A 27,900-nucleotide genomic window follows, 5' to 3' on the forward strand; every position below is an offset into this window, starting at 1 on the left:
TAAGACACAGGCATCTCTCACTGTAGGTATATGATTTTCAACCCTTTAATTTGGGGGGCTTAAGTTTTTCTGCTGTGCCTCTAATCACAAGAGACATAAAAGGTTGCATAAAATAAATGATAAACTCTCATTTATTGAAAGACATTCATTTGAGAAATAGAGAAATAATTGTTAGGTAAGCATATATGGCACATGATTATGATTGAGGTTCACTAATTCGCAGTTCTGAATTATACTTTCTGCTAGTTCCAGAGCATTATATTCATGCAGCAGTGGTAGGAAGCACTGATTTTTTAAAATGTCCTCCTCTTGATAAAGTACTGTAATGTCAGGAATGGTTAGTAGTCATTGTCTCCCATTTGAGTATGTGATACTCTGTAGTGTTAAGAAGTCAAGTCTAAGTCTAGAATATTTAGACTGATTATTTGATATACAAAACCTAGTTGTATAGATCAGGTGGCTGTACCTGGTTTTTGCCGTTGTGCTGAAATCCTGCATCATTAATGGCTTGTCCTAAGCACAGAGTCCTGAGCAGCGGGACACCAGGTGATGAAGTAACACGGTGGTAGCGCAGTCTGCTTCTGCACACTGCTCAGGAGGCCGCGGACTTCTCTGACGGCTCTTTCCTCTCCCCTGCAGTATCGCTGCCTATGTCATCAGATACATTAGCTGTAGTCGGTGTAGTCTGGGGGGTCACAGTGTGTCCAAACCCTTGATAGTGACCCACGGGTGAGGGTGGCACTGAAGAGGCAACGGAAATTGCATCTTGTGATGATGATGATAACAAGCTTGTATGTTCATTTTGATCTTGATCCTCAGGAAAAAACTTTTTCCTAGGATGTCCCATGACTGTCCTTCCTTTAAAGTAAAATAAAATTTTCTGAGTTAGCCAAAAGTTAGGTTATTTTTAAATCCACTATAATGTTGCCATGCTAAATGTTAAGCTCCTTTCCACCCCCCTCCCAATTTGGAGAGCCTTATTGTGGTACTGTTTTACACAAAGTGTTTTTTAAAACCTCTTCTACAGACTGGGCAGGAGAACCACAATAGCCTATTAGAATGAATAAAATGGCTGGTACTCACCAACATGCCTCACTTGTTCAGAAATATCATCCCTAATATCTGAAACGTCCCACATAGCAAGAAAGGAGTCAAAGCAGGAGCCCTCTTCCGCTTCCTGGACATACGGTTTATATGAGAAGGTGTAGTGATGAGCGATAGCAGCGAGGAACATCTCAATGCAGATGATAAAGTCCTACAACAACGACATCAACATCATCATCAGCCACATCAGATTTTAAATCTAGCTTTGCAGGCAAAAAGCACTATGTCTCTTTTCAAAAATACTTGAGTATCAACAGTTGTTTTTTCCCTCACAAGACTGTACTCATATTTTCATTTTCCAAAATAATGATTTTTGACCTCTTCACAAAAACACGAAATGCCAGAAGTTTAACTCAATTTTGTACTACTTCAATCAAGTATTCTTGGCCAAGTACAATGTATTCTCTTCCACTATCCAAGGACTTAGAGAAATGCAGAACAGACAAATTGAGTAGGAATAATGAAATCTGTTACTAATTTGTAGAAGAACCAGGAAGAATGGCCAATTTTTGTGGGGTTCCCCGTTTCTTCACGTGTAAAGTGAGGGTAACAGTAGCCCCATAGCCTGCACATGTGCCTGCTGTCAGCTTCAGGAGATAATACATAAAAATGCTTAATAGTAAAGTGCTGTTGGGAGTCAGAGAGCACCGCTTACCTGGAGTCCTGTGGCCACCGCTTCTACCGTCTGCCATTCCCATGTATGCTTTTCAGAAATAACGCCAACTTTTACCAACAAAGCAATAACTACTGCTTGCCTATATGTTAGGAAAAGGTAAACGCCAAATCTATATCAAGCATAAAACCAGCAGTTGTTTAAAAAATATGCCATTTAAAAAGTGAAACCCCAGCACAACCTGTGGACCACGACCACCCTGCCTTTACAGCGTATTCCCAAAGACACTGTATAACTGTATTAGATACGTTTGCTTTACACACTGACTCGTCTAGTACAGTTTCATCATATGAATTTTGATTATATATTCTTAGAACTTTGGTACTTGGTTTATAGTCTTTTTTTGTTTTGAAAGTGTGCACAAGTCATTCCATTTTAAGTTGGTCCTATACACGGACCATGCCTAACACCTTACATGACAGAAATTTAAAATGAAATAAAGGACAGATACTTAAATGTTAATTTATGCACATATTAATTGGTTATTTAGATTATTTTAAAGAACATTTTGGAACCAGTCTTGTTAAACAGCTAAGATGAGATAAGGTTTCATATATCTATATGCAAGAATATTCACTTCCGTATTACTTGTAATAGTAAAAAAAATAAATTAATAAATTAGGAACAACCCAAATGTCAATAAGAAACTGATTAAAAAGTTGTATCCATACATTAGAATACTGTGTGTGGCAAAAGCAAAAAACCCAATAACAACAAAATTACATTCTCAGTGTATTTACAAAGAACTATAACTACAGTATACTAAACATTGAGTTCTACAGGTTTTTATAGTGTGATGCTCTTTCTGTGGTTTTATAAACGATGTGGGCCACAATGTCATTCATTTTGGGTGGTGGGATTGCAAAGATTTTTCTTTCCCCCTCTTCGTATTATTTGTATTTTGGTATATTTGTTTCCAGGACCCTATCACCCACCCCCCTTTACTAAACTGGGACCATGTACAGTTTTGTCGTCTGTTTTAAAAGTTTTTACTAATAAACATTTTCTCACATTATTAAGTATTCTATATCATGTGTATCTTCCAAACTGTACCATATGAAAAAACCATGACTTATTTTAGTGCTTCTCTTAGTGTTGACATTTAGTGTCTTAAAGTATTTTCTTCTTATAAATGTTATGTGACCATCTGATTATTTACAAAACCAAGGACGGCTAAAAGAATGAACTTTTTAAAAGGTAAGTAGACATTTTAATTCCTTTTCCAAATTAAGATTTAACAAATTCTCACTAATTTTTACTGCCCTTTAGGAAATGGCAACATTTAAGAGAAAGCAACACTTACCAGAAAGAAACAAAAACCACCAGCTTTACACAAAGAAATTTGCCAACAGGTTGGATTGGACTCAGTTCTTCCTTCAGCACTTTATAAAATAGCAGGAGACAATACATGGCAAACTAGAAACAAACAATTAAATGTATTCAATAAGAATAAATAGATATGGTATTAGAAATATCAAAATCACAGACCAGACCTGGTACAGAGTAATTTTTCAAGCAAAATTTTCTAGGCTTTATTATGCTCCTTTTAGATTAACAAGAAGCTTTTAAATAGTTTACTATGGATGAAAATATACAATATGAAAATTTTCAGAAGAGATGTGTAACATCATCTCTGAAAATGATTTTAATTGTTCATTTACAAGGCCCACAAAAAACACAAAGAAGTGACTACTGTGAATGGAAGAAAAGGCTCTCATTTAACCAAAATAAAAACATCTGTCTGCTTATTAACAGCTTTTATATACAAGTTACCATTCATTTTATAAGGGCTGAGCTTACTACTAACTGTACATATATTATTTCTAAGTGAACACGTTAATTAAGTACTATTTCAATAAAACTATGCCCATGAAATCAGAAAGTAAGGAATCAGGGAGACCATTTTTCCTGAGGGCAGTATGTTAATCCTGTTGAATTTACTTTTTAAAGGTAAATGCTCAAGATATTATTTTAAAAAATCAGTTGTAATTAGCATTGCATGGCAATAAACATTTTCCTAAAAGTTTATTTTCCCCACTATAAAATGTTCATTTAAAATATTTTAGAATATGAAAGCAGTAAAGTATAAAGTTGTCCATAGTCCAATCATCCAACCATTCTTTTCTACACATAAGATGGTTTTTAACAGGTATTATAAATTTTGTTGCCTTATGTTTTTCCACTTAAAGTACCCCTTTCCATATATTTGACTAAATAACTGCCTTTGGACTATTTCCAGGCTTTTGTAAGCAATAGGTCTTTTGTATACAAACATATTGAAAGCAAAAGTACTTCTGGCCATTTCTTGAGGAGGCATTCCCAAAAATGGAATTATTGGTTCCAGAAAATACAAACGTGGAAAAGCTCTGAATACACAAGCATTTAATTTTTATTATAAATCTCTTAAAAACTCACATGCATGCCACTGTACCTAAACTATTATTTTGGAGAAAGTATTAAAGATTTTCAACACACCTCACACCAATCAGAATGGCCATCATCAAAAAAACTACAAACAACATATGCTGGAGAGGATGTGGAGAAACGGGAATCCTACTGCACTGTTGGTGGGAATGTACATTGATACAGCCACTACGGAGAACAGCATAGAGAATGCTTAACAAACTAGCAATAAAACTACCATATGACCCAGCAAATCCCACTCCTGGGCATACCCTGAGAAAGCCACAATTCAAAAAGACACATGTATCCCAATGTTCACTGCAGCACTATTTACAACAGCCAGGACATGGAAGCGACTTAGATGTCCACTGACAGATAAATGGATAAAGATGTGGTACATGCATACAATGGAATATAACTCAACCATAAAGAGGAAAGAATTTAAGTCAGTTGTAGTGAGCTGAATGAACCCAGAGTCGGTTATACAGAGTGAAACGAGTATATAGAGAAAAACGAGTATCGTATGTTAATGCATATACATGGAATCTAGAAAATGTACTGATGAACCTATTTGCAGGGAAGGAATGGAGACTCAGATGTAGAGGACTGGCTTGTGGACACGGCGGGGGAAGGAGCGGGTAGGACGCACTGAGAAAGCAGCACTGACACATACACATCATCATGTGGGAAGCTGCCGCATAACCCAAGCAGCACAGTGCGGTGTCCTGGGACGGCCCAGAGGGTGGGACAGGAGGGGGAGGCAGGCTCTAGAGGGGGGAAGATGTGTATATGTACACATAAAACTTATGGCTGATTCATGTTGTTGTATGCAGAAACCAACACAATATTGTGAAGCAATTATCCTTCAATTAAAAAACTATTTACATGAAAAGATTTTCAATAAAGTGCACATTAAGTTGAAAGGCTTCATTTCATTTCAGTTTCTATAACATTTTTTAAAAACTTGGCATTCTCAATTTTCAATTCCAAATATATGAGAGAATTTTACTCTCCCACTTTTATTAAAACCCTATACTGTCATATACCAGTAAGACATTTTTCTACTGAATATACCTAGGATTTTTATTTTAAGGAGAGGCATTATGCTTTTATTAATGACATATCCATATAACTATGCAATGAATACCAGAACCAATGAAAAAACACAATCAACAATTCAGTGCAGTTTGGGGGAGAATGGATACATGCGTATGTATGGCTGAGTCCCTTCACTGCTCACCTGAAACTATCACAAGATTGTTAACTGACTATCCCCCAATACAAAATGTTTTTGGTGTTTAAAAAAAAAACAAAACACCATGTCCCTGAGCCACATTACATAAACAATTCAATGTATAAGTCACAAGATAATTAACAAGATATTGTATCTTTACATATGTACAAAGATTTATATTAAAGTTTCAGATTCTTCCTACAAATCAAGTTCAATATTAAAGTTATAATTAAGCTTTATTCCAGAAGAAACTTTCCCTAAAAAATTTTAGTTATAGATTTAAATTAAGTATAGTTAAGATGAATATTTACTTACCAACTGAGACATATTATTTATGATAACCAAGTAAGTCCAAGCATTTGAAAAGCTAAAGTTCCCTTCATCATATATACCAAGTAGCTCACAGACTCTAAAAAAAAATGGTAAAAATGAGACTTTATGAATAATTAAGTCAAAAATATATTTTAAAATACAACATTGACATTAATAGTTAATTAATTGATTAATTGGCTGTACCACATGGCATGCGGGATCTTAGTTTCCTGACCAGGGATTGAACCCATGCCCTTTGCCGTAGGAGTGCAGTCTTAACCACTGGCCTGCTTAGGGAAGCCCTAATACTTAAATTTAGAAGTAAGATTATTTCAAAGTTTCTGTAGATAATCACTTGATTTTGGCCACAGAGGTGGTTCAAAAATTAAAAACATTTTTCTAGAAATGTTACCATATGATTATCCCTCCAATTTGAAATAAATCCAAAAGACAAAAACATTGAATTAGAAAGGGTAATTATTAGATTAAAAAAAATGATGCTGCCTAATTTTAAAAACATGTAATGCAGGTTTACAACTAAACTATAATTTTTTCTCCCAAATTGCCTTGCAGGCAACTTTTATGATAACCCAGATGTATTTACTTGTATAAATAAAGCAGCCTTAAAAAAAGGTAAATTAATCTTAATTCCAAAGCAAATGCTGCTGAGGAACTGCTAGCACAAAAGCATAATAAAGAGCTGGATGCTTCTTTCACCTTTCTTCCCATTCTTGTGAACAGACAGCATGCTAGCATGACAAGCAGATAAGACACACAATCTATTTGATGTTCTTAAATTTTTAGGGAATAGTTTTACCAGGCAGCTTAATGATGCCCCATTTTACCTCAAATGCTAAGACTTGACAGAATTTTTAAAAAGGAAAAATATGTTTTCTTCTTTAAAATACAGTACTCATTTAGAAAATAAAGCCATGTAATGAATCTCAAGTGGCATACTTCAACTTCATGTACTAGATGTTTCTGTAAAGGTGTGTGAATACTAACACTTGAAAAAGACTATTTTGAAAATGCTTTCTAGCAATCTCCAGAGGGAATATTATTTAGAAGAATTCTATGTGATTCCTTGCCTATAAACGGTCACCTCATTTATTCTAACATAGTTGGGTTTATACATACTGTTTTTATAAAAGACTAGAGGTGTTATAAACAAGTAACAAGTTTTACGTGCTTTCTACTCAGGTGTTTCACTTAGGTAAGAGCATGAGAATTAAAAAAAAAAAAAACAAAATAATGTAAGTTCTGTGTACTTACAAAGCAATGATGGTGGTGAATGGTCTGACGACTGTATATTGTAATACACCCAGTTTGCATCTAAACAGCAATACTCTGTCAAAGAAAAAGAATTTAGCATTTGAATTACTAATTTCATACTATCAGGTTTTCTCCAAAGCCCCCAAATTAAAATCACTTTGACAAATGATGCCATATTTATATTTAATTTTTAAAAATTGTTTTTATTTACAATGTTGTATTAGTTTCAATTGTACAGCAAAGTGATTCAGTTCTACATATACATACATCTCCTTTTTAGAATAATTCTTTTAATTTAGTCATTCTAAACGGCTACTGGGGAAGAATGTGGATGGAAGCAAACACATTATTTAAATACTGTTTTTTAAATTATGTAACAATGACAGCTGAAAGATTTTCCTTTCTATGTCTAATTTCAAATTCCTGAGTAGTGCAGCACAGAACAGGAAGAAAAAGAATGGAAGTGGGTCCCTGTGTTTCTGGAAGAAAAACCAAGTACCAAATAAATTACATGCAGGCTTGCATGTATGAAAGTGTACTGAGAAAATGATATTTACATTTAGGACTCAGTTTCCTTTCAAGCTTGGCCTTTGTACATACATCATTCCAGACAGTATCACTGACTAGATACTCTGAAAGAACAAAACAAAGATCCTGTATAAAACAGTTTTTAATCACTGAGCTCACTTAATGTAGGGGAAAATTCACAAACAAAAACAAAACAAAAAAGTCCCCAAACAGCTACTACCAAAAAAAAAAAAAAAAGGCCTCTACCTGAGAGCCTTGTGGAACTTTCTTAAAAAGACCAAGATGCGCTGAGGGCAAATGTTTATTTAACACTCCTTTATCAGTTCTATGTATTACAAATCCCCTAGTTTAAGAATTACATCTGAACTGAGAAGGACGAGTCTGACACACAGATCTTGAGGCCCTGGGTTACCAGGACTGCAGGAAAAACTGATGGGGTTCTACATGCTGAGCGCCTTCTCTGTGCCGAGGGAGTCCGCGCCACTGACAACTGCGTGCCCCCGTGGAGGTGCGTCCGGGGGCCGCACCTGGGGCTGCAGCAAGAACCCTTGATGGAAATGTCTGGACCACACATGCTGAGCTCCCTACAAAGCTAAACTAAGCCGGAGTTGAGTTAAACCTGCAGTGTTCTGCGAACTGACTGTCAAAGCAAACTTGAGACCCCCAGGATGACTCAGCAAACGTGTTAGTCAATTAGATACTTTTGAAAGCTGTGGAGAATTAATGAACTGGAAGGTGTACCTGAAGAAATCGGCCAGAGCGCAACAATGCCGACAAAGAACAGAACAGAACCAGAAGGTCTAACATATATTCAAAGTTAGGGAGGAGCAGAGGAAGAGCGAACTCAGAAGAGATTATGGCTGAGAACTTTTCCAAACTGATCAAACACGCACATCTACAGACTGAGGCGCACTGTAAATTAAACAGGACCAAACAGGACTAAGACCAAAAAACCCTAGATACTTTGCAGTGAAACTGCGAAATAGGAAAGACAGGGTCTTAAAATGCAGCTGAAGACTGCACCTACCAATATAATGGAAGGTCACCTACTAATATGATTGAATGACAGCTAGATTGAAAGTAAAGGCTTAACAGTGACAACTGATGCCAGGATAGGGTAGAATAAAATCTCCACAATGTTTGCAGACAATTCTTGTCAACAAAGAATTACATACAGCAAAACAATTTTTCAAGAATGAAGGCAAAATAAAGACACTTTTGGATAAGTGTATCTGAGAAAGTTTGCCACTACTATGCTGACACTGCAAGAAATTTTAAGAACCATACATTAGAAAGAAGGAAATGATCCAGATAGAAGATCTGAGATGCAAGAAGGAGTAATGAACAAACTGTTACACTGTGGTTAAATCTATAAAAGCATTACAAAAACATTCTATACAAATTGATATCTATTTTTTTTAAGATTAAAGACTAGAAACAGAAAGTATAACTTCCAAACTAGTAATGAGGGCAAAAAAAAAAAAAAAAGGGAAGAAAAACATCAACAAACACAGGTAAACAACTACCAGGCGCATCTGGAGCAGTGCCTCTAACCCAACGCTGACAGAGCTGCAGTGAGACATATTACACAAATGGTAAGACAGTCACCTTCGAATTACAAATACTCAATATAAAGTTTTAACATTAGATAAGCTATGAAAAAGCTTTGGTTTTTAAGGATATATACATATATATATATATAAATAATATCCCAGGTGGTGTTAGTGGGAAAGAATCCTCCTGTCAATGCAGGAGACATAAGATTGAGTTTCAATCCCTGGGTGGGGAAGGTCCCCTGGAGGAGAGCATGGCAACCCACTCCAGGATTCTTGCCTGGAGAATCCCATGGACAGGGGAGCCTGGTGGGCTATAGTCCACAGGGTCACAAAGAGCTGGACACGACTGAAGTGACTTAGCATGCACACACACATGTATATATACATATAAACAACTGGAAATAAGGAATCACGGATCTGTAATATATTTATTTTTGTTAAATGTGGGTGGTATAAAATAGACTTATCTATTATATTTTATTACATAGGTATCCCACATGTTTGAAAAACTTCAAAATTACTTGTAAAAATCTTTATTAAATAGTTAGAAGGATCGTCTCAAACTTCTAATGTACATTTTCAAAGTATTTAATGAAAATCTGTCCTTTTAAAAAGAGGCTAAATGCAACCCAGATTCCTGGGGTGCATTCTGGAACAGAAAAAGGACATTAGTGGGAAAATGTGAAGAGATCTGAATAGTCTGCAATTAACAGTATTAATGGAGAAGGCAATGGCAACCCACTCCAGTACTCTTGCCTGGAAAATCCCATGGATGGAGGAGCCTGGTAGGCTGCAGGCCATGGGGTTGCTAAGAGTCAGACACGACTGAGAGACTTCACTTTCACTTTTCACTCATGCATTGGAGAAGGAAATGGCAACCCACTCCAGTGTTCTCGCCTGGAGAATCCCAGGGACGGGGGAGCCTGGTGGGCTGCCGTCTATGGGGTTACACAGGGTCAGACACGACTGAAGCAACTTAGCAGCAGCAGCAATAGTATTATACCGTTGTTACTTCTTCCTTTTGATCAATGTACCAGGATTACATAAGATGTTAATATTAGGGGAAGCTGGATGAAAAGTAATAGAAAATCTCTCTTTTGTCTTTGCAACTTTACTGTAAATTTAAAATTACTCCAAATTAAGTTTATTTTGAAAACGTAATCATTTAAAAAAAGGAAATTAGAAAAAGTGAGATATAAATAAAAAATGGCAAAATTATAAATGAATACATAGATAATCACAAAAATATAAATAGTATATCTTGTACAAGTGATGGATTGTCAGATTAGAATGAAAAAAAAACACTAAATTAAAAAAGTTCAGTTCAGTCATTCAGTCGTGTCTGACTCCTTGCAACAACATGGACTGCAGCATGCCAGGCCTCCCTGTCCATCACCAACTCCCAGAGCTTGCTCAAACTCATGTCCATGGAGTAGGTGATGCCATCCAACCATCTCATCATCTGTCATCCCCTCCTCCTCCTGCCTTCAATCTTTCCCAGCATCAGGGTCTTTAACAATGAGTCAGCTCTTTGCATCAGGTGACCAAAGTACTGGAGTTTCAGCTCAGCATCAGTCCTTCCAATGAACACCCAGGACTGATCTCCTTTAGGATGGGCTGTTGGATCTCCTTGCAGTCCAAGGGACTCTCAAGAGTCTTCTCCAACACCACAGTTCAAAAGCTTCAATTCTTCGGCACTCAGCTTTCTTTATAGTCCAACTCTCACATTCATACATGACTACTGGAAAAACCATAGATTTGACTAGATGGACTTTTGTCAGCAAAGTAATGTCTCTGCTTTTTAATATGCTGTCTAGGTTGATCATAGCTTTTATTCCAAGGAGCAAGCGTCTTTTAATTTCATGGCTGCAGTCACCATCTGCACTGATTTTAGAGCCCCCCAAAATAAAGTCTCACTGTTTCCATTGTTTCCCCATATATTTGCCATGAAGTGATGGGACTGGATGCCATGATCTTAGTTTTCTGAATGCTGAGTTTTAAGTCAACTTTTTCACTCTCCTCTTTCACTTTCAACAAGAGGCTGTTTAGTTCTTCTTCGCTTTCTACCATAAGGGTGGTGTCATCTGCATATCTGAGGTTATTGATATTTTTCCTGGCAATCTTGATTCCAGCTTGTGCTTCTTCCAGCCCAGCATTTCTCATGATGTACTCTGCATATAAGTTAAACAAGCAGGGTGACAATATGCAGCCTTGACGTACTCCTTTCCCTATTTGGAACCAGTCTGTTGTTCCATGTCCAGGTCTAACTGCTGCTTCTTCACCTGCATAGAGATTTCTCAGGAGGCAGATAAGGTGGTCTGGCATTCCCATCTCTTGAAGGATTTTCCACAGTTTGTTGTGATCCACACAAGTCAAAGGCTCTGGCCTAGTCAATAAAGCAGAAATAGATGTTTTTCTGGAACTCTTGCTTTTTTGATGATCCAACAGATGTTGGCAATTTGATCTCTGGTTCCTCTGCCTTAAATAGCTCAACTGGAATTCCATCACCTCCACTAGCTTTGTTCATAATGATGCTTCCTAAGACCCACTTGACTTCTCATTCCAGGATGTCTGGTTCTAGATGGGTGATCACACCATCATGGTTATCTGGGTCATGAAGATCTTTTTTGTATAGTTCTTCTGTATTTTCTTGCCACCTCTTCATAATATCTTCTGCTTCCGTTAGGTCCATATCATTTCTGTCCTTTATTGTACCCGTATTTGCATGAAATGTTCCCTTAGTATCTCTAGTTTTCTTGAAGAGATCTCGAGTCTTTTCCATTCTATTGTTTTCCTCTATTTCTTTGCATTGATCGCTGAGGAAGGCAAAGACCAAGTTCTCTCCTTGGAACTCTGCATTCAAATGGGTATATCTATCCTTTTCTCCTTTGCCTTTTGCATCTCTTCTTTTCTCAGCTATTTGTAAGGCCTCGTCAGACAACCATTTTGCCTTTTTGCATTTGTTTTTCTTGGGGATGGTCTTGATCTCTGCCTCCTGGACAAAGTCACGAACCTCCATCCATAGTTCTTCAGGCACTCTGTCTATCAGATCTAATCCCTTGAATCTATTTGTACTTCCACTGTATAATTGTAAGGGATGTGATTTAGGTCATACCTGAACGGTCTAGTGGTTTTCCCTACTTTCTTCAATTTAAGTCTGAATTTTGCAATAAGGAGTTCATGATCTGAGCCACAAACAGAACCTTGTGTGCAGCAGAACCCAGGAGAAAGGAGCAGTGGCCCCACAAGAGACTGACCCAGACTTGCCTGTGAGTGTCCAGGAGCCTCTGGCGGGCGTGGGTTGGTGGTGGCCTGCTGCAGGCACTAAATGCGGCAGTTTGGCAGTTGTGCATGGGACCTTTTGAAGGAGGTGCCATTATCTTAATTACCTCCACCACAGTTTGGTCTCAGGTCGAACAGTGAGGGAAGGGAACACAGCCCCACCCATCAACAGAAAATTGGATTCAAGATTTACTGAGCATGGCCCCACCCATCAGAACAAGACCCAGTTTCCCTCACAGTCAGTCTCTACCATCAGGAAGCTTCCATAAGCCTCTTATACTTTCCTTCAGAGGGCAGACAGAATGAAAACGACAATCACAGAAAACTAATCAAACTGATCGCTCAGTCGTGTCTGACTTTTTGCGACCCTCTGGACTGTAGCCCACCAGGCTCCTCTGTCCATGGGATTCTCCAGGCAAGAATACTGGAGTGGGTTGCCATTTCCTTCTCCAGGGGATCTTCCTGACCGAGGGATCGAACCTGGGTCTCCCGCATCACAGGCAGATGCTTTACCCTCTGAGCCACCACGGAAGCCCAACATGGACCACAGCCTTGTCTAACTCAATGAAACTATGAGTAGTTTAGGACCACCCCCAAAAAAGTAATACACCTAAAAACACTCAAAGTTGTACAACTAACTTTCTCTATCTTTTCCTGAAAATAAAAGGCAGAGAAAGTTAAGCCAGGCAAATACTAAACAAAGGAAAGATAGGATATCTGTTAATATCAAAATAACTTTAAGACCGAAAAAAAAAAGGTCCAGAACAGATAACTTGCATGCATGATCAGTCATGTCCAACTCTTTGCAACCCCATAGACTGTAGCCTGCCAGGCTCCTCTGTCCATAGGATTCTCCAGGCAAGAATACTGGAGTGGGTTGCCATTTCCTCCTCCAGGGGACCCTTCCAACCCAGGGAGTGAACCCACATTTCCTGTGTCTCCTGCATTGCAGGTGGATTCTTTACCACTGAGCCACTGTGCGAGCCCTCCTGAACAGAAACAGCATCTAAATATAAAGCAAAAACTGACAAACGTACACAAAAAACTGACAAATTATCAGTGACACAGTTTCAACATCTCTTTCACTAACTGACAGAACAAGTAGGTAAAATCAACACAAATGTAGACAAACTGAATAATACAATAGGACTGACCTCATGTGCATAAATATAACAGAGCTACTCATTAGTACAGCACATCCATTCTCTTCAAGCGTACAGAGCCCCATCACAAAAACTGGTCATGTACTAGTGGGCATGAAATAAATGTTAACCACGTTTGAAGACTGTCTCATAGTACATTCTCTGACTACAATGCAAATATATAAAATGAAAAAAAAATTTTAAATCTTTATATTTGGAACTTTTAAAATATACTTCAAAATAACTTGTGTAAAGAAGAAATCCAAATGGAAATTTAAAAACCTTACTGGATGAAAGAAATGTTAAATATGAAAACCAACTCATGGGGCAGTAAGATTTTAAATAGACTTCTTGTGGTTGTCATTTCATTTATGGTATATGTTGTCCAGTCATGTACAACTCTCTGTGACCCCATGGACTGCAGCACGCCAGGCCTCTCTGTCCCTCAGCAACTCCCGAAGTTTGCCCAAGTTCATGTCCATTACACTGGTGATGCCATCCAGCCATCTCATCCTCTGACTCCCTCTTCTCCTTCTGCCCTCAATCTTTCCCAGCATCAGGATCTTTTCCAATGAGTCAGCTGTTTGCATCAGATGACCAAAATACTGGAGCTTCAGCTTCTGCATCAGTCCTTCCAACAAGTATTCAGGGTTGATTTCTTTTAAGACTGATTGATCTCCTTGTTGTCCAAGGGAATTTCAGCAGTCTTCTCCAGCACCACAGTTCGAAGGCATGAACTCTTTGGCATTCTGCCTTTTTTACAGTCCAGCTCTCACAACTGTACATGACCACTGGGAAGACCATAGCCAAGACTATAAGGACCTTGGTCAGCAGAGTAATGTCTCTGCTTTTCAACACATTGTCTAGGTCTGTTAGCGTTTTCCTGCCAAGAAGCAATCATCTTCTGATTTCATGGCTGTAGTCACCACCTGCAGTGATTTCAGAGCCAAGAAGAGGAAACCTATCACTACTTTGACCTTTTCCCCTTCTATTTGCCATGAAGTGATGGGACCGGATGCCATGATCTTAGTTATTTTAATATTCAGTTTTAGGCTGGCTCTTTCACTCTCCTCCCTCAACCTCATCAAAAGGCTCTTTAGTTCCCTTTTTGCTTTCAGCCTTTAGAGTGGTATCATCCACATATCTGAGGTTGTTGATCTTGCTCCTGCCTATCTTGATGCCAGTTTGTAACTCCTCCAACCCAGCATTTCTCATGATGTGCTCAGCATACAGGTTAAACAAACAAGGTGACAGCAGACAACCCTCTCGTACTCCCTTCTCAATCTTGAAACTATCAGTTGTTCCATACAGGGTCCTAACTGTTGCTTCTTGACCTATATACAAGTTTCTCAGGAGACAGGTAAGATGTTCTGTTATTCCCACCTCTTTTAAGGGTTTTCCACAGTTTATTATGGTCCACACAGTCAAAGGCTTTAGCACAGCTGATGAAACAGAGGTAGATGTTTTTCTGAAATTCCCTAGCTTTCTCTATGATCCAGTGAAGGCTGGCAATTTGACCTCTGGTCCCTCTTCCTTTTCTAAGCCCAGCTTGGACACCAGGAAGTTCTTGGTCTGCATAATGCCTAGCAGGCAAGATTTGAAGCACAACGTTACTAACATGGGCTGCTGCCGCTTAGTCACTTCAGTCATGTCTGAGTCTGTGCAACCCTAGAGACTACAGCCTGCCAGGCTCCTCTGTCCATGGGATTCTTTAGGCAAGAGTACTACAGTGGGTTGCCATGCCCTCCTCCGGGGATCTTCCCAACCCAGGGATCAAACCCGGCTGTCCTGCATTGCAGGCAGATTCTTTGCTGCTGAGCCACCAGGGAAGCCCCGACTACCATGGGAAATGAGTGAAACTGTCTGATGTTTAGAACATTCTTTAGTACTACCCTTCCTAGGAATTTTGGGATGAGGATTGACCTTTTCTAGTCCTGTGACCACTGCTGGGTCTTCCAGATTTGCTGACACATTGAATGCAACACCTTGATGGCATCATCCTTTAGGGGTTTGAATAGTTCTATCAGAATTCCACAGCATCCATCTGCTTTATTAAAAGCAATGCTTCCTAAAGCACACTTGATTTCACTCTCCAGAATGTCTGGCTCTGGGTGACTGACCACAGCATCTTATTAATCCAGTACATTAAGATTTTTTTGTACAGTTCTTAAGTGTATTCCTTCCAGTTCTTGATCTCTTCAGTACCTACCAGGTCTCTACGATTTTTTGTCCTTTATTGTGCTCAACTTTGGGCAAAATGTTCCCTTGATATCTCCAGTTTTCCTGAAGAGATCTCTAGTCCTTCCCCTTCTGTTGTTTTCTTCTAGTTTTATGCATTATTCATTGAAGAAGGCCTTCTTGTCTCTCTACACTGTTCTTTGGCACTCTGTATTTAGTTGGATGTACCTTTCCCTTTCTCCCTTGCTTTTCGCTTTTCTCTTTAGCAATTTGTAAGGCCTCTCAAATAAGCACTTTGCCTTCTTGCTTGTCTTTTTCTTTGGGATGGTTTTGTTTGCTGCCCCCTATACAACAGTACAGACCTCCGACCATAGTTCTTCAGGCACACTGTTTACTAGATCTAATCTCTTGAATCTATTCATAACCTGTACTACATAGTCATATGGGATTTAAGTCGTACCTGGTTGGCCTAGTGGTTTTCCCCACTTTCTTTAGTTTAAGTCTGAATTTTGCTATGAGACGCTGATGATCTGAACTACAGTCAGATCCAGGTCTTGTTTTTGCTGACTGTATACAGCTTCGCCATCTTTGGCTACAAAGAATGTCATCAATTTGATTGCGGTATTGACCATTTGGTGATGTCTTTGTGTTAATCACTCTTCTTGAAAAAGTGTGTTTCCTATGACCAGTACATTCTCTTGGCAGAATTCAGTTAGCCTTTGCCCTGCTTCATTTTGCTCTCCAAGGCCAAACTTGCCTGTTACTCCAGGTATCTCTTGACTTCCTACTTTTGCATTCCAATCCCCAACGATGAGTAGAACATCTATTTTTGGTGTGAGTTCTAGGAGGTCTTCTAGGTCTTCATAGAAGAAAACTTATTGTGCTCACTGCATATGTCACATAAATCATAGTCTAAAAAGCAGATGCAGTTTTACATCTAAAGACTGGAAACTTACATCTTAAATTCAGTATAATGCTTAAAACCAAAGCATCACACTGAATTATCCTCAACAGCAATAGGCTGATTAACGATCAGATATATAACACCAGTTATCCAACAGAAGGAGACTGGTAACCTAAACTGTATTTATATACAAGAGAATGAGAAGTTTTATATTACTAAAACCATATCCCCAAACTGCATGGCTTTGGTCATGTTTAAAGTCTTCAAGGAAAGAAAACCTGGTTTATAGTTGTGTAGTTAGGAACAAATAAATTGCACAAGCACAGAAAAGGGAAATTTTGGTCTATAGCATCACTTGAAAAAGGTTCTGGGTTTTAGCTGACCACCTACTAACTGGGATGAGCCAGCCTGAAGAGGCAGCTAGGACATCTCAGGTTCTGTATTAACAGAGGAGTCCTGATCAAAGCCAAGCTGCCATTGCCACCTCCACCATCATCATCATATTCACTAGACCACTGCAATCTCCTGCATCTATGCCCACTTCCAGTTCAGTACACAAAGAGTAATCTCTGAAAATGAAACTTGGGTATCAGCCCTCTGCTTAACATCCTATAATGGCTTCTCACTTGATAATCTCTCTCCTGGACCAAACTTTAGACAGGGTTCCTCTTAGCCTTCTTTTCAACTAGGCATCAGCTAGGCCCTGTTCTTGGCCTGGGAAATCAGTCTGAGCAAAAAATCCTGCTAAGACACCTATTACCACTGCCCCTCCATCATTTCACCCTATCCCCCAATATCTGATTACCCTTGATATTCCCTCACTCTTGATGTCTTCTTGGTTTGCCTTAAGTAACATTCTTTTTAGGGCAGTTTAGAGAGAATCCCCCTACCCTGATGTCTCCTCTTAGTAATTTTCCATCCAATGACCATCCCAATTTCTTTGGCTATAAATCCCTGTTTGTTCTGACTGTATTCGGAGTTGAGTACAATATCCTTCCACCCCCAACCATTATTGTCACTATCCTCCTTCATAGGCTCTTGTTGTTTCTCCCTCACGGTGCTTCCTGAAGTGACCAACTATATATTTGTGTCTTCATTTAATTCCTAACCAAGCTGTAAGTTCCATGAGTTCTACATCTGTTATATGTGTTATGATATATCTATATGCTAGCAAATACTAGGTGTTCAATACATATTTGTCAAATAAACACCTTAGGAGTTTATTATTTCAAATAGCCAGGCGGCTTCCTGTCATTGCAAGGGTGTTAAGGAGACACTTACATTTGGTGCTGATGCTGTCGAAGTGGTTCTGTATTGCATGGAAGGCAATGTAGCTAACCCTAGGGCGTATATCTACACTGATTCCTCCAAGTCATTCCACCCACCTTGGCTTGCAAATTTCACCTACGTACCCATCTATCTGCAATCAAGTCTTCTTGATTCTCCATTGGATTCTCTTATTATCTTTCCTTTCTATTTCAATTCCACACCCCTCTTTTTCAGCTTATCTCACAAATGAACTATTCTAATAACATAATTTATTTCCTCCTCTGGACTCCTCTCCTCCTAATGAGTCTTGTGTAGTATTTTAAAATTAATCTTTCTAAAATGCCAGTCTTCAAATGTTTCCTGCTGAAAAACATCCAGTGGTTCACTCACAGAGTAAATGAAATCTTAGGTTCAACTTAACTTTGCAGGCTTTACTTCCTTTCCGTCCTACATGAATGAATAATAAGGTCAACTAACTTACTTATAACTAGAATACAACTGCTATTTATTGCTCTTATTTCATGTCCAATGCCGTTTCCCCACCTAGACTATCTTCTCCTTGAGTCTTAGACCCGATTTTGCCATTAACTTGCTGTGTGATTTGAGGAAGTTAATCTTTGCAGACTCTGGTTTCCAATCATAAAAGAATGTTGATTAAATGATTTCTAAGGTTTTTTCCCCCCACAACTTTGTCAGTTTTCTATTTAGGGTAAATAATGTAAAAGAAACGAACTCGTATGTGTGGATTATAAAAATGTGTTTTTTAAGTCTTCAAACTTGACTATGAACTACATGCGGGTAGGGACTCTGTCTTATACTTTTTGACCTGCATATAGAACTTTACATGCTGTGGAGAAATGACACTTATGTCTGTCTAAGTAAAACCAAACTTAAAGAATTAAAACCAAACATACTTACTCTCCCATAGTCCATGGTGGACAGCAACACAAAGGAGGCAAATGTTTCTGCTGATCTTTGGCTTCAATGATTAACACCAGATTTGGATAGCGGTTAGTTAGATAATTGGTAAGGAATCCCATGAAGTTGTAAATGACATAAGCTTCATAACATTCCCTGCAGGTATCCACATATATTGCAATGCTGGGATATTTCAAAGCTATCCACTATGAAGAAGCATAGATGTTAAAAACAGTTGTGACTACAATAAAAGGAATTACCACTGCAATTCATGGCACTCGCAATAGGCCTATTTTAAAACCTGAGTTGTCTTGTCACATACTTATATCAAACTTGCTAAATTTTATCGTTATGAGGGCTACCATGCAATCTGTGAAATGAATTTTTAAAGCAATAAACATCTTGCATATTGGTAAACAAAAACATTTGTGTTGGGGGTGAGCAATGAATATGAAGAGAAAAGTTACATTATGTACTTGAGTTCTTCAATATTAATATAATCCGAAACTTCTTGACATGACCATAGAAAATGATGTTAAAGACATTTTCTTTATATTTAATCAAATTAAAGCAGTTATTTGTAACAATTACATATATTCAGATCCACTGGGGAATATTTCTATTTTGGTCGAAATAAATATTGTAATAAATAAAAAGGATAATAAGGTAATTTTAAGTATTACAATCTTTAGAGGACTAAGAACTCATTTGAAAATTTAAAACATCTGCCTTTTCTATGGTTATGCTTTATCTTCTTTATTAACATTAAAAACACTTATTAACCTGTCTCCTTACTGCAAATAACATTATTTTTATTACATTAATTATAGTTAGTATCATAAAACAAGTTTCTAGTTAATGAGCTAAAATGAAGCATACTTACACTATCCAAACTGTATATGGGTACCATCCAAAGAATCCTATTTAGAAAGCAAAATACATAAATTTAAAACATTTTACATGATAAAAATTTTTTTACATTTTACATAACATTTACATTTTATGAGATAAGCCAACACAACACTAGTAGAATCAACATATAAGGACTTACCTTATTATGGGTTTCTGTAGTTCAGGCTGTGTATAATGCACTAAATGTTGTAGTATCACCCAAAGCGAGATAGGTATAGTCAACAGCAAAAAGATTCCAGCAATAAACCAAGCCTTGGTGTGTATTCCAACCTTAAGAAGCAAAAGAACATAATGGTATAATTCTCTGATATTAAAACTAAACAGGTAAATATGATTTTTGTATTTTTTAAAATTTTATTTATTACTGAGGCTCAGTATTTTCCAAATAGCTAGTGGCTATTTTATTTCTTCTTCAATAACAACCTATTTGTGCTTTTATGGAAGGAGGGGGTGGATTTTTCCTCATATGCTCTTTAGTTACAGTGCTGCATACATTAATAATATTAATCCCATGTCATTTCCCTCAGATTGTTATTGGCCTTTTATATTTGATTTTTGTGATTAAGGATGTACAGCAGTTTTAGAATTTTCTATAAGTCAAATCTAAAAATCTTCTGGTTTATTCCTCTGTTTTTATGTTGGGATAAAATTTACCAAAGTTTTCTGCAAATTTTACTGTTACACAAAATATGAATAGAACACTTACTGAGTACTGTTTGCCTGATAACTTTGCTAAGTTCTTTACATGCATCATGTCTTTTAATCCTCCCATTGGCTAATAAGCACTGCCAGTGTTCAAGGTACCTGTCCAGAGGACCCATGCTGATACAGATTGCCCTGTCAGAGTACACAGGGCTTTCCAGGTGGCTCAGTGGGAAAGAATCTGCCTGCCAATACAGGAGATGCATGATATGCAGGTTTGATGCCTGGATAGGGAGAACCCCCTGGAGGAGGAAATGGCAACCTACTCCAGTATTCTTGCTTGGAAAATTCCAAGGACAGAGGAGCCTGGCAGGCTACAGTCCATGGGGTCGCAGAGTTGGACACGACCAAGTACACACGCATGTCTCTTATACACAATATTATCAACTCAGGACAAGACATTTTCAAAAGATCTAATTTCTTTTTAAGGTCAATATCTGATCAATATTTTTCCTTTAAAAGCTCAGTTTCTAAAAATATAATTTGAACTGCTTCATCCTAAGGCAGAGCTAAAGTCATCCACTCATTTTCTGGTAAAAAAAAAAAAATTATTTGAACCTCTGTTCTATCTGAGGAGCCCTCTGGAATAAATTTTATTCTTGTACTCCTGAATGTGAATCCTTTTAATTAAAAAAAAAAAAAAAAAGCAAATGTTAGCTTTTTAAAGCAAAAAAGCTGGGAATTTATTTTTAGTATTTGAGTTTGAGCAGTTAATGGAAATCGAACTGAAGTCCACAACTTCCATCTTTTGCTGTTTTGAACAAGATTTTTTTTTTTCATCGAGTCAAAGATTACAGAAGTAGAAAACAAAAGTATAGAGAACAAATGTATTTTTATAACAATGAATTTCTACATTCTACTGTATGGAAAACTTCAAAAGCAGATTAAAAAGTCTTGCTGAATGCTGGAAATTAATAAAGCAGTAAGTCAAAAGTGAATATGCAGAGGTGAAGATTCTAAAAAGAATGTCTGAGCAATAATTTTCCAGAGATTTCTGCTTGACTCAATTTCATTTAAAATTCAGTACTGGGCTTCTCTCGTGGCTCAGTGGTAAAGAATCCACCTGCCAATGCAGGAAAGTCATGTTCGATCCCTGAGTCAAGAAGACACCCTGGAGAAGGAAATGGCAACTCACTCCAGTATTCTTGCTGAAAAATCCCATGGACAGAGGAGACTGGAGAGCTGCAGTCCATGGGGTCACAAAAGAGCTGGATATGACTTAGCAATTAAACAACTCATTTTAATGATGGCAATAATAGTAACATACCCTAGATCTTCTTTATTATAAGGTGATCATTAAGAACAGTATTGCCAAATACTTTAAATGCCTACATTTGTTTTTATGACTGCTTTAGTGCTAAAAGGTAGAACTTGGTGGCAAACTTCAGAGAAAATGGATGTGCTCATGACTAAAGAAAGCCAAGCATCCTCAGTATGCTGTAACGAAGTTCTTTTTCAAATGATCATAAAACAAAGTGACTGGAGAATGGACTCATTTCAGTATAGTGATTCCAAATTTTAGAAATCTTGCATAGGAGAGTTAGTACTAGTTTTACATTGCAAGTGGTGATTCCGGTTTAGAAAAGCATCATTCATCCACATTAACGCTGCTAATTTTGAATCACTGGTCTTACAACTGTTTTGGTTTTTGAGCTATTTAAAAAGCTGCATGCATAAGAAATTGAACCTATCGTATGTGTGTACATGTTTATGTAACATTATAATAAAATATAGTAAAATTATATGATATGTTCTACTAAAGTAATATAAAATAAGATCTTACTCTAGGTATCTGCACAAATTATTAATATGATTATTACATTTATTTTAATTTACATTTCTCTCTAAATAAATTACTCACACTTGAGACACACTGACAGAAGGATGCGATTAATATTAAACTTATCAGCCACTTTTGGGCTCAGAAAAAAGGAGACAAGTAGTGTAGATTTTTTTCCTAAGGTAATTTGAAGAAAGCAGAGAGGAAAGAAAAAACCATTACAGGTCAGCATCCAGAACTGAGTCAGCTGTCCCTCAGCCAACGGCTTTCAGAGCAGAGAGAAGCAGGAGGGCTTTCCTAGCTCACTTCTCCTAAGGGAGAAGCAGGAAGCACATTCAGAGAGTGGCCTCTTGGGACACAGGACTAGCAGGGCAGTGCGGCATCAGGGGTGCAGGTCACTTACGTGACCTCTATATATGTAAACACATGCTCAGCCCAGTAAGAGTGAGGCAGATGGTGGCACAGATGGTTGCCTGAGTATATTGGGCCTGGGACGGGCTAGCCGAACCTCCAGTTTGCTCTGTCAGTTCCCACTGACTTCTCACAGCGTGAGCATTGTGACTGTGGTGTTAAAAAGATTAAGCATTTTTTTTCATACAATACTGGCTCTAAACATGTCAACTACTTTTTCCAGTGCTTAATCAGATGCATATAACTTTGCTTTACATTACAGTTGTGAACCTAATCCTGGTGAAAATGTGATCCAAAAATGCTATCACACTGCTGCCCCACTATAACAATAACAACAGCAAATAAATAGCAATAACAACAGTGCTATTTTAAAAACAAAACAGTGGTAATTAGGGGCTTACTGAGCACCTACTATGTGCTGGGGACAGCGCTAAGCATTTTAAAGACATAAACTCATCCAGTAAATAATGAGAATGATTGATCACTAAGTACTTAGCACAATGTTACTTTAGCCACTTCCTAGTCTCAGTTTCCACATCTGTAAAACAGGGATAATTCCTGTTTCAGGACTTTAAAGAAGATTAGAGAAAATTACACCTTTTCTTAGGGACATGCTGTAGTTAGTGTCTCTAACATCTTAACAAAACACAATGGCAGGAGGCCCTCACTTAATCCACACTCCTTTCTATCTACTGTGCCATTCATTCTCCTGAGTTAAAAAAAATACTCAAAATGAACAAAAACCTGTCTTCATATACTGATATCACTTCTTCACTCCACATTTATTTTTAGTCTTTGCCCGGATGCCTCTGGGGTTTCCCTCATAGCTCAGTCGGTAAAGAATCTGCCTGCAATGGGAACGGTCAGGCAGATCGCCTGAGAAGGAGGTGGCAACCCACTCCAGTATTCTTGCCTGGAGCAGCCCCATGGACACAGGAGACTGGCAGTCTGCAGCCCGCGGGGTCGCAGAGAGTCAGACACGACTGAAACAATGTAGCACACACATATCTGACGAGCCCGTGTGAATGTCTCTCACAGAGCTTGAACTATGTGTCCCAAGCAGAACTCAAGTGCTCTCAAACCTGAGTTTCCATCTTGGGACCTGGCATCACCATTTACCTTGTTGTTCAAGACTGAAACCTCAGAGTGGTTCTTGACGTCCCCCTTTCTCTCGCTGCCTCTCTTCCTCAATCATATACCCTGTCAAGCTCTGTTTCTTCAATTTCCATGATGCTTAAAATTCACTTTTCCATCTCTATTTCTGCTGTCCTGACTTGGGCCATAAGTCATCATAGCCTGTGCACCCACTACCTCTGAACCACCCTGAAGAGCTTTCTAACTTCTTTCCACTTCCACTTAATTTTCCACAGGCTGGTAGAGTTGTTTTTGGAAGACGTGTGCCAAGGCTGCCCTGCTCTTCACTTGTTAATTTGTTTCATTCCCTCACCACGTTTTACATCCGTTACTGATCTGTTTTTGTTGGCTGTCTCTATCGCTGAGTGCCATGAGAGCAGGTGCCACGTTTCTCTAACCATACGCAATACAGTATCACTGGGACTCCAACAATCATTTGTTAAGTATCAGACATCTGGGCAAAAGGAGAAAACAAGTAAAATATAAATCGTGTTCGATGCTGGTGAGTCCTAAGAAATATAAAGAAGGGAAGAGGATATGAAGAGTTGAGGAAAAGAAGTCTGTAATTTTTAAACAGGGGAGCTGGGTGACACTGAAGGAAAAACCTGAAGGACACAAACAATGAAAATACCATCTAGGGAAAGGCATATTATGACGTGCAAAGGCCCTAAGGAGAGAAAGTCAGAGTGAGACAGGGAGGGGTGGGTTCAGATCATGCTGGGGCTTGATGCCACAGTCAGGGATATACTGGCTTTTAATCCGGGACACGCATAACGTGACTTATGTTTTCACTAGATACTTTGGCTGGTGCGTTCAGAATAGTCCAGGCAATACATGATGAGAATTTGGCTCAGGGTGTTAGCAGAGGAGATTGTAAATTAAAACATTCCTTAAAAGCTGGTACAGAAAAAGTAGAGCTGACATCAATGATGAAATAAAAATTTACATTTTAAAGCAAAACGAGAAAAATTTTCACACAGAACTTTGTCTCTGCCTTTTGGCGTCCTCCCGCCCCTCTGGGGTGCATTGTGTATCTGCACTGTGTTAACCAGACCTCGCCAATGGCATAAGTACTTGCTCAGACAGAAAGATCACTTTTTCTCCTTAGAAGACAGCATTCCTCTCTCAATTCTGAGAGGGGTCATGATGACCCACCACCTGACCTGTAAGTGCAGACATCTCTGGTGAGCTTTTCTCTAGTTGTTCAGTTGCCAAGTTGTCTGACTCTTTGCGACCCCATGGACTGCAGCACACCAGGCCTCCCTGTCCCTCACCATCTCCTGAAGTTTGCCCAAGTTCATGTCCACTGCTAAGCTTTATGTGCAATGCCAACGTTATCACTCCCCTTAAAGATGGTGACTGGAGCTGAAGGGTGGTCAGACCTGGGGAGATGCTGGGCTGTAACGAAGTTCAAACTTAAATACTGACTTATAACCTTAGTAATGTTACTAACTAAATTACTTGCATTCATGCCTGTTTATGGCTATTGGTTCTGGCACTACCAAATGTGTGTCTGAATCTCCAATAAAACTAATGATTAGGCCACTTGAAATGATGGACCCAATACATAGTTATATAAGATCCATGACTGTAACAGTGTAACTTTTCCTCCATGGGAATGAGCAACAAGAGGGAACCATTTCCTGGACAGTAACATAAGACAGAGGCCCACGGGCTTTTGGTCACTGCTGACAGGGCTTAGTTCAGTAATAGTACATTGAATGGCATAACGTGAGAATCCTTATTTGACCTGAGAACAAGCATTCCCAGTCACATGCGACAAACTGGTCACAAAATGCCTCCCAAACTTTGGTTTAAATTAAGAGTGAAAGTGAAAGGACTGTAAAATAACAAATACTGCCCACCCAGTTCTTTAAGAATCAAGTCACTAGCCACTGTGGGTGCTGACCTACAATACACCCTGGAAGGAATTTGGGGTGGGGGGGCAAGGGCTGGCGGGGGGGCAGACTCTGGGAAAACTGGCAAAACTGGCCTTCAGACAGTCAGATATTTTCAGGAGAAATTTTTTTATGAACCTGGATTCTTGCATCTTTCCATACTTAGTGAAAGTGAAGTTGCTCAGTCATGCCTGACTCTTTGCAACCCCATGGATTGTAGACTATCAGGCTCCTCTGTCCATGGGATTTTCCAGGCAAGAGTACCGGAGTGGGTTGCCATTTCCTTCTCCAGGAGATCTTCCCGACCCAGGAATTGAACCAGGGTCTCCCGCATTGTAGGCAGAGGCTTTTACCCCGTCTGAGCCACCTTAGAAACTCACTAAATGCATGCCTGTGCCTTGTGACTAGTGATCTTCTACCTAGCACTTGACTGCATCTGCCTCCTTAGCCAGAATCACATATATACTGCCTTCCCCTGTATCTCTTCAGAACAGTGCTCACAGCTCTCTGAGAGGTTGTCTCCCAGGCTATAATTCTGTTTGTCTTGAATAAAATTTTCCATTTCTTTCTTAGATTGACTACTATTTGTCACTGACACCAACAACTAAGAGAAATCTTAAATTCGGTTATGATACATACAATTAATCTTTAAAATTTAAAATCTTTAAAATTTTAGTCTAGAGAAATACTTAAAAGTAAGAAATCTCTATTCATATTAAGGTGTCTATCTATACATGAAGTTTGGTAGACAAATTATGGACTTAACCTAAATTTCTAACAAATAAGAAATACTTAATGTAGTGTAATATTCTACTGACATTAAAAAAAAAACTATATGGACTATGCTAGTATGGGAAAGAGAACAAAAAAATTGAACATACAGAAAACAAACATATATTAATGCAATTTAATTATATAAAAATATTTCCACATAAAAGGCCCCAAATTGCCATGGTCTTGTCATAACTCTTGTGAAACAGCTGTTTCTAAGTAAAAGTAGTCCCTTGGGTTTTATTAACTTCAAAGTTCATTTCAACTTTTTTACAAAGTGCTTAGTTAAGTATTTACCTTGGTGTCTTTCAGCTTATAGTACTTTACTGATGTCATAATAAGAATATGACATCAAAAAACATACAAGGCATTTTTCCCTGAAAACTTTGTTGGCTAAGAGTTCAATTTTAAAGTAAAAACAAAGAACAAAGTCGAACCAACTCAACCCTTTAATTAAGGAAGCTAGTTAAATGCTAATAAAATTCTACACCTGGTCCTTAAGGTAGATCTAACTAAGTTCAGTATTTGAACAGATCAGATTTCAGGAATAAAGTTATCTTACTTTTAGGAAATGGATGACTGCCTGCAAAACAGTGATCTCCGAAGCTGCTATAGTAATATGTTTTATTTTCTCAGTTCTACCTCCACCAGTAGCATGCTCTGAAAAACCGTGAACAACCAGAAGCCAGACATCGGTTCTGCTAGAGTTCATTACATGACATGTTTTTCAGGATATCAAAGCCTGGAGCATCCGGGTATAAACAGGCTACCTCAGATGGACAGGACGGTAGAAGAGGGTAGCGGCTGATGGTGCGGGACCCTCTTACCTCCAGTTTCTGTAATTCCCACACGCAGAGGGGAACCGCAACCACTATGGACAACAGGTAGAGAACCACCGCTAAAGGTCGAATCCACTGTCTCCAGTTCCTCCACGTACAAGTGCAAGGCATGTTTCCGCATAAATCAGCTCCGCGTAGGAAGGAAAAAAAGCTCGAAGTAGATGGTAACGCGGAGCCCTGTTCTTGGGCTGTTTTTTCGTCTCGCATATTACGGAAAAAGAGCCGACGAACGACTCTACCAGCAGCCTGAACCGCCTCCTCGGGCCACGCCGTGCTTACTGTTGCTGCTACTGCTGCTGCTGCCACAAACGCCGCCGCTCACGGGGCTACCGGGGAGCAGTGAGGGCAACATTCTTTCTTCCCCACAAAGCATCGACCCAGTTCTTCCGCGGTGGAATCCCCGGCAGAGCCGCTGCCCTCACCTGGGGATTGCCCAGAGCTCCGCCGGCACCATGGCCTCGAGGGGAGCGGCGCCGAACGGGACCAGCCTGTAAAGACCCTGCACTCAGTTCGTTTCTGCCCCGCGGCTGCCGGCCTGCTCGTTCTTTCCTTGGGTGGTGGCGTTCCCTCCCTGCCGCGGCTGCAGGCGTCACTGACGACTCCGCGGACAGAAAACAGAAGAGAACGCCAACCCACCAGCCTCAGGATTTCTTCACTTGTTCTTTCGGGACATTCCCC

The 27,900-nt window shown here is 38.9% G+C and overlaps 1 protein-coding gene across 1 annotated transcript; it reads right to left on the minus strand.

Moving 5' to 3' along the window:
* Positions 1–113: 113 nt before the first annotated feature.
* Positions 114–27,900, minus strand: TMEM184C (transmembrane protein 184C). The gene is made up of 10 exons (XM_020873217.2): positions 27,211–27,900; positions 19,827–19,957; positions 19,659–19,695; positions 18,776–18,981; positions 6,999–7,073; positions 5,730–5,823; positions 3,081–3,193; positions 1,760–1,859; positions 1,084–1,255; positions 114–858 (listed from the first exon to the last, which is right to left on the minus strand). The coding sequence occupies exons 1-10, from the start codon at positions 27,427–27,429 to the stop codon at positions 593–595; spliced, it is 1,413 nt and encodes a 470-aa protein (XP_020728876.1). The 5' UTR covers positions 27,430–27,900; the 3' UTR covers positions 114–592.

Source organism: Odocoileus virginianus, chromosome 12 (genome assembly GCF_023699985.2).
Source record: "Odocoileus virginianus isolate 20LAN1187 ecotype Illinois chromosome 12, Ovbor_1.2, whole genome shotgun sequence".
In the NCBI taxonomy this organism is placed as follows: Eukaryota; Metazoa; Chordata; class Mammalia; order Artiodactyla; family Cervidae; genus Odocoileus; species Odocoileus virginianus.